At 46.7% G+C, this 7,899-nt stretch overlaps 1 protein-coding gene across 1 annotated transcript; it reads left to right on the top strand.

Moving 5' to 3' along the window:
* The first annotated feature begins 68 nt into the window (after window positions 1-68).
* On the top strand, window positions 69-7,225 carry LOC120838629 (myosin-6-like). The gene is made up of 4 exons (XM_040208627.3): window positions 69-744; window positions 1,822-2,115; window positions 3,121-3,331; window positions 4,780-7,225. The coding sequence occupies exons 1-4, from the start codon at window positions 164-166 to the stop codon at window positions 4,975-4,977; spliced, it is 1,284 nt and encodes a 427-aa protein (XP_040064561.1). The 5' UTR covers window positions 69-163; the 3' UTR covers window positions 4,978-7,225.
* The last annotated feature ends 674 nt before the right edge of the window (window positions 7,226-7,899 follow it).

The following is a 7,899-nucleotide window of genomic DNA, read 5'->3' as shown; positions in this document are numbered from 1 at the left end:
AAGGTCAAGGTGTAATCCAATCCAAGCCAATATACCTTGCTGCGCGCGCGCGCGAAGACAACCGGGCCAATCGGGCAGTCACCGTCGTGTCGTCGTCGTCATGACCGCGAAATAGGAACGAGCTGCGGATAGCCACGAACGCCTTGCAGCCTTGCTAAGTGAAATGCTCAACGACAAGGTGACCCGACGAGAAGTTGAAGCCCCGACGAGCGAATTTATGACGAAAGTCTTCTACGGCGTCTTCAAGGAGGCGGGCCTGAACAAGACCGCCTTCGAAATGCCCCAATTCCTTGTGCCGGCACACGTGAGCAGCTTCGTGCCAACATTACACCTCAACAAACTGATGCAGGTGGTCTTTACGAAGCTGGGCGTCCCCAACTTCGGCCTATCCGACATTAGCGAGCCGGTGCCGAAGCGCAGTCGTAGGCTGCTCTCGATATTCTGCAACTTCTGGGTGCGACTGGGTCGGCAGTGGAACATGTGGTCAGACATCGAGGTGGGCCTCGCCGCCGCGAAAACTGACCGCGAAGCCAAAAGAGCCGAGCTGGACGCGGTCAAGGCCAAGGTCAACCAGCTGTCCCAGCATCCCGGCATCAACCCGGAGAGGCTGGCGGCAGCGCAAGGGGAGCTCGCGGCCGAAAACAAGGCGCTGGCGACCAAGGAGCCAAAGCAGGCGGTTGTGATGAACGACTACAAGAACTTAAAAATTGCCAAATGCCAGGTGACCGAGCAGCTGAAGAAGAGGTTTGTTTTTGTCGCTCCTATCTATTGAGTCGACGAGTACTGACACGAAAATGCCGAGTTCTGGTTCGCATGATTAGTGGGTAAGCCGCTAGACCCAAAAGCTGCCTGCCTTTGTTTCCACTACACTCGTCGAACGCGTCCGAATGCGAAAGGCAAATGGCGGACGCCGGAGTTCTGCGTTCTAAAGCGTTTAATCAGTGCAGTGGAGCTGCCTGAGGTCTCCCCACTAGTCCTTCCAGCCGGAGCTCTGGCTACCTCAGTTTTTCGGCGCATTGTCCCATTTCCTATTTTCCACCAACATACAGTGCCTAAGGGACCTTCACAGTGCCTCCTTTCAAGCATTTTTCAAAAAATGAACTGTTGGGTAAACACGGCACAAACATAATAATAATCTTACTTCAATGCTGAGGGGTTGTGACAACACAGAAGGGTCATTCGCCCATGTCTGGGGCCTGCAGCGACATGTAATGAGGCAATTTTTCTCAAATGTTTGCAGCTTTCCGTGCCAATACTGCATGAGAATGTCGCTTTGATTGCACCTTTTCTACAAATTCATGCAAGCAGGCAAATGACCAACCTAAATGGCAGCCGTCCAGTTGCTCTTCCGTTTTAGTCCAGTTTTAAATCGTGGCAGATAAGAATTGCTCCTTTGATCACCTCAAAATCCTGTTTCGATTTGTTTCAGTTTCAATGGTGTGAACATAAGAATTGACCAGTACAAAGTGGCGACCCATAAGTCCCTCGATTAAATATCTGCCAACAAAAGCCTTTAGAGCAAAGTTTTTTGTGGTAAGAGAGTGGTGTAGCACAATGACATATTGAACATTCAGGCCTCATATGTCCTCGGCTTGTGGTAGTATCTTCTTTCTTCCTTCACCAGGCTCAAGAAGGCTGCCATTAGTTTGTCACAGATGTCATACATAGATGGATGGATGGATGCTAACGACTGTACCCTTTATAATTGGCGGTAGCTTGCGCCACCTACCCGCGGTGACGGTTGGGATCAAACTTGCCACAGTGAACTTCGAAAAGGGTCTGTGATCTCGCGGTCTGCCACACCCTGTGCATTTTTTGCAGTGAGGTGGAGGTCCTCGACCTGAAGTCTGCAGTGCACGACGTCCGAGCCAGAATCTGCCGTTCGCCGGAGCGGCAGCGACGGTGCTTGGCTGAGGAAGTGGAGACAGCGTCCCAGCTGCAGGAGGAGCGTCGTCATCTGCAAGCCAGGGTAGAGGAGTTGCGCCGCAAGATGCAGAAGGCTCCGAGAGACCGAGAGGCCTTGACCAAACTCAAGACCCAGCTGCTCTCCAGCCTGGCCGTTGCGCAGCGGCTGGAGTCGTTGGTGCAGGACAAGGACAAAGCGTCCGCGCGCAGGTCTGTCCCGTACTCCGTCTTTTTTCATAGCCCTCCGTCGCACCGCACTTGGTGTCCTAAAACCGCCGTGGTGGCCTGGGCGGTTGTCTTGCGACGAGTTTGCTGCGACTTGTAACGTCGGAGTTCGGTGAGACTCGTAACGTCCTTGGGAACATCCGGAGCTTGCTTAAAAAGTGCTCTTCTCTATCCGTGTTGTTTTGAGGTTGGTTCACATATTGATCGTGCTGCACTCGCTTCCAGCCAGCTGCGACCAGAGGGCGCACTGGCGCTTCCATTTTGCCTAGTATATATTTTCTGCCCTGCCGCAACGCAACTGCCCCCCGTAATCTCGTGGCTAAATAAATGTTTCCTCTCATGCTCGTACAATCTAATTTTTTTATGCATCATTCACTTACCGTGGTCTCGAAATAATTCTGACAATGTTATAGGCAACCATTGCTCGTATGTAATGCATAGGTTTGATCTCGCAAAAACTGCGAACCCTTGTCTGTGGACTAGACGTGCTCCGGGGCTGCCTGACAGATGGTGCTCGTGTGCCCTCATTGTAAGCAGTTGCGAGAGATCGCGCAACACGCTAAATGCATATGTGTAAACAAGCCTTTAAGCGTAATTCTATATCAGTAATAACTAACCAAATATAAATTTTTTTTGTTTTCTTTAGGGGAGCATTTTAAAGGCAGGTCTACGCTTTTGTATTCTCTGCTTTGTTTTATCGGGGGGAAAGTTCCACCGCCTTTCCGAAAAGAGGGGGAGTGCGCATGCGCAGCCTTGGGTGCAGCTCGAAGCACGTGAGCACACGTGTTCCCACACCTTTGACTGCATTGCCACAGAAAGTCGTCCCCGATTATCGCAGAATCCGAGAAAGTTGTCCCCTCTCCAACTGCTTGAGTTATGCTCTTGTCCCCGTACCTTTGGTAACACTGCTTGTAACTGTAATCATTGACAAAGTGACAGCGGCTGGAAGGAGCTGTTCTTGCTTTGATTTGCACGTGCTTTTGAACGCAGGAAGAGTGCGAAGGACAAATACCACCGCCTGCTAAAGGAGAGGGAGGCAGAGGCCGAAAAGAAGAGCAAGCTGGACGGCCAGACGGCGTTCCAGCACCAGGCCATGCAGTCCATGCTCAGTTTCAAGAAGGAGCAGTTGGCCCAAGCGAAGCAGCGCCTCGAGGAGCTCAGTCTCGAGCGCCAAGAGCTGGTCTGCTATAAGGATTCCGAGGTCTGGCACTGCCAGCTGGCCGCCATTCTATTGTAGGCAAGGAGGTTATAATGGGCACGAGGTGGCGTAACGTCACGGAAGTGGGCGTGGACAAAAAGAGTCCCCACAGCCTTTCGGCCAACAGGAAAATAGTTCCGTGTGCTCTGCTTTTTGTGCCAACATAGGCAACGCTCATGCCCTCCCCTCCCTCCTCAATACGTGACACGCTTCCTCTTTGTCAAGTTGAGCGCCAAAGAGAAAACTTCTGCTGTATCCTGCGCAACAAAGGCTGCTTGCACTCAGCACCGTGCAACATACGGCAGTTTGCTCTTGGATGTTCCATTCTGGTTGTAGAACTGCAAAGGGTGCATTTTTCACTCTTCCTACGAAATTCGCACGAGTGTGCAGGTTGCTTTGCCATATTTGGGCATCTTCTTCTGCGGGCCCCCAAATCCTATATTACTAATTTTAGGCGATCAGATGAATGCAATGTCCCTTCGTGTCGGTTTGCACCGGAGAAACCCGCGTCTCGTTTCGTGCACATCCTACCGTTTGGTGCCTTGGTACAACTGTGATCGGACAGCATAAAGGTTTCCGTTGCACTGTGTCCCACTGCTTGTGCATGGGACGCCTCAAAAATAATTTACGGAATGTTTTTCGCCACAAAAACAAACATATTGCCGTTTTCTGCCTTTGCCCGAATATGGCACTAGCAGTCCGGTCCAGGCGCCAGAGTCCCAGAACTATCTTTTTTAATGGTTGTAAGCAATTTTCTGAAATTGGCAGTGGGTAAATGGCAGCTATGTGGGGATGAACAGCGTCATTTCCCAAAAACGGGCCCTTTTTTCCACTTAAAGGGCCCCTGAAAAGAAAAATCCTTTTTTTTAAACAATCTGGTTGAGACTCGCATGTCAAAAAATAAATTTTAAGCAAAACAAAAAAAAGTCTTAGAGCAATATTGACGGAGAGAGGTTTATTTGAAATTCTGCACGCGAAGTTCATAATGTTGCAGGTCATTCTGGAATGACTATCTCGATCGTGAAGCCAATCCACATCTCCTCCACGCACCCGAAATGCAGAGAGAGAAAACAAGTGGAAAGGAGGTGACTGCCAACTAAATAGTGTCTCTCACCATCAATATTGCTCTAAAAAAAATAAAAAAAATGCACAGAAAATTAAGTTTTTGAGTCTCGTGTCCCACCCAGACTGTTAAAAAAAGATTATTTTTTTTTTCTTTTCAGGGGCCCTTCTTTTCAGAAAATCTGTTCACTTTTTAATAAGGTAACTGTTAGTTCTGAAGCTGGCATCTGGTTTGAGCCACTAGCGCTACTTTTGGGCAAAGTCTGAGTGTTCGGCGATGCATAGTTTATTTTCCGGGTGAAAAAAAAACCCTGTAAATTTTTTTCGGAGGGACATGCTGTGTTTGCCTCCTTGCATGCTGCGTTTTACACTGTCCGATCTCTGCTCAGGTGGCAGGCTTGGATGCTGAAATCCGTCAAGTCCAGGACGAAGCGAAAAAGGTTCGGCAGTCCTTGGCGGACAAAGTGGCCGAGACACGACTGAACTCCCAGCGGGTCTTTGCGAGACACGAGGCCATGCTCACAATGGCCGAGAAGGTGTTCTTTCCTGAGGAAAGAACCCTCCAAAGATGCGGAGTGTGCATCTAATCTGTAATGACCGTGTCCGCACCTTTTTTTTTTTTTTGCTTTGTATTTTTTTAAATGAAAAGTCTTGGTGTTCGTCATTTATGTAGTCTTTCTAACACAAGTTGAGTCTCCTGGCACGCTTCGCCTGAGCGGGCTCGCTCCTATGCGGCAGTGCCACCTTGGTTGGCACTGGCCCATTGAGGAGGTTTTGAGAGCAATGGGGAAATTCACTCTTGTTTCGTGCTTATCAAGGGCAGTATGACACAAAAGCGAAATTCTTCCTTGCTCTCAAGACCCTTGCAGCTAGCCTGCGCTGATGATAGCGGAGTTGCCACATGGAAGCGAGCCCACTTCGGCCACACATGCTGTGGGCTCTGGACTTTTGAAAAAGACTACCTTTGCCTGTACCTTTGCTCGCTTTGGTTCAGTGAAACTTCACAATCTGAAAGCTATGGCCACAGCAAGCCACTAGTGTTGTATTGCAGCATGCGACGATGGATTTGTGGAGTGCCTTCTGGTGGAGCGCTCTATGCCAACAGTTCTGAAACTTGTAATTTTTTTAAGCATGTTCGCATTGCTGAGTCTGCCTTCTGAACAGAATGCAGTGCATTAATAGATATTTAACACAAAGGTTGCATGGTGTGAGAACATTTTACTAGGCATAATGCAAGTTTTTATCGTTGTGAAAACTCACTGCCTTGCTCTGCAATTGCCCAGTACAAGTAGGTGTTTACACAAAAAGCTGTCCCAAGATTTTAATTTTTACCATACTTTTTTCTTATTTCCTAATTTTGAAGTCAAAAATAATTGTTGCTTTCTTTCTTTTTGTTTAGTCTTCTTTTTCATTTCGTATATGTCCTTGCACTTCTGCTTTATCTTCCTTTTACTCTTCACTAAGTTTCAGTTACGAGTCGGCGCCTGTCCGTGTCTTCTACTTGTCCTTGTCTTTAGCGCTACTTTTAAATTCGTAATGTATAACCAACTAGCCCGTCACATGATCCTTGTCCCAAGAAGTGTTACTTTTTTTTTTCCATGTAATTCAGAGGTTTGTTGGTACTAGAGGCATATTGCTGGAGTCTGAGGCCCACTTAGGGTTTAGTTTACCACCAGTTATCCCAAACTCTGCCAAGTTCTGGCTTGAACGTTTCCAATGCTGCATCGTGCATGTGGTGATCAATGCATATATTTAATGTTGGTGTGCATGCTGTATCAATTTCATAAAAGCATGTAACAAGTGTAGTCATATTCCTAAATTACTTCTAAAGCATTGGATTCTCCTCTGGGTTTAGTTTGTATTGCTTATTAAACCAGAATACTTATTTCTCTTTTTAAATACCGGAATGTACCTGTAATGATTTATTATAACTCTGGCTCTTGATCTGCTACTTGTGCATTTTTATGTCTTTGCACAATAGGTTTATTTTTCATCTGTTTTATGGAAACAACTTCAGTGCACCAATGTCAAAACCATTATGGTGTTTTTGGGGATGCCAGCAACATCAAAGGCTGGATTGACTGAGGATATTTGAGAACTTTGGGAATGCAAAGCCTCTGGGTTCCTAGGTAGAGGTTTGAGAACTTGTGCATTGGGGTTAAAAGGCTTGTACGGTGATGGAAGCAACATTTTGCTTGGAGCAGTCATGTGTTTTTTTGGAGCAAATCCTAATGTGTGTTAGCACATCACTTTAAAATTAAATAATTGCACTGCTAAAAGGGCCAATCTTCGATAATAATGCAGGGTTCAGCTTTGATATACAAATGTTTTACTTGCTACCTTTTGTAATTATACAAATAGTCATGAAAAGCACATGACACACAACTGTATTTTAGAATGCTCAGGTCAAAGTAGGTTCTGTTTACAATAGAAATAAAGAAAAATAAAGATTGAAAATAAATTATAGCAGAATACTTCACGCTTCTCCCACTCCCTCTTTTATGTGCATAGTTAATGTTGCCTATCAATATCATTTATGTAAAATCAATAAACATATGTGGAAGGGATCGGTGGCAGAGTGGGCTAGTGCACACCAGCTTGGAGCACGTGGAGAAAAACCTCATACTGCAGAATCCAGGGAACTTCGGTTCCATCCCCACCTCGCCCATTTCCATCTGGATGATCATCGTACTGGCTGACCTCAGGCTAGAGTCAACTGCTCAGTGGAAACTACCTTGTTTACTTGTTCAAACATAAGTGCATTTCTTGTTTCCTTTTTTTTTGTTGGCACTGTTCTTTGAAATTAAAAGTCAACCTACAATCAAGAAAAAAAAAGTGATTTGTAATAGTACAGCGCATAATTTCTGAGCCCATCGTGCTAACCCACAGGTGCTAGGCCGCACAAGTCACTTCCCCCAACGCACCAATGCGATGCAGAGAAGTTTGATGCATGCGTGCCTGTGCAAGGTGGTCAAGGTGTAGAGGCATGTGGCGGAGATGATGATTGAGAGATCTCATCGGGAGTACGAGACCTTGGTTCTGTCTTAGAGCTACCGCTATACCACCATTTTATTAATTTGAAAGTGATAGCTTTAAGGAGCTTGTGTCGCAGAATGGAAAAATCCTGATTGGTCGATAGGGTCAACATCCCAGCCACACAAACTCGCGTGGGAATTTCAAATGCTCACGTGGAATGAAAGTGACTAAAACGTGACGTGTAATGTAAATTCAAGGTCACTGCATGTCTCAAATGATTTTACTCTATAAAGCAGGGGTTCTCAAACTTTTTGGCTTCGCGGAACCACAGGAAGCCTCAAAAACTGCCGCGGAACCCCCCCTTCCTCCATATTTGCCCACCGAGAAGCAACAGATGCATAATTGTAGGCAATTTTGCTTGTGTTGCTTCCCATATATCCCCACCATATCAATTGCAATGTCAGTACAAAATTACAAAATGAGATGAAGGTGCTTTGCATGGTCCTGCTGCGCAGCCTGCAGCATGGGGGGGG

Source organism: Ixodes scapularis, unplaced genomic scaffold (genome assembly GCF_016920785.2).
Source record: "Ixodes scapularis isolate PalLabHiFi unplaced genomic scaffold, ASM1692078v2 PGA_scaffold2__306_contigs__length_199485367, whole genome shotgun sequence".
Lineage (NCBI taxonomy): Eukaryota > Metazoa > Arthropoda > Arachnida > Ixodida > Ixodidae > Ixodes > Ixodes scapularis.
Note: the sequence above shows the minus strand (reverse complement) of the source record. Positions and strands in the feature narration are given on the sequence as shown.

What these genes read in the sequence shown, in the direction of transcription:
- LOC120838629 (XM_040208627.3), top strand. Translation starts at nt 164, where the DNA reads ATGCTCAACGACAAGGTGACCCGACGAGAAGTTGAAGCCCCGACGAGC. An exon ending in ACCGAGCAGCTGAAGAAGAG is followed by an intron (nt 745 to 1,821) that starts GTTTGTTTTTGT and finishes CATTTTTTGCAG; the next exon opens with TGAGGTGGAGGTCCTCGACC. An exon ending in GACAAAGCGTCCGCGCGCAG is followed by an intron (nt 2,116 to 3,120) that starts GTCTGTCCCGTA and finishes TTTTGAACGCAG; the next exon opens with GAAGAGTGCGAAGGACAAAT.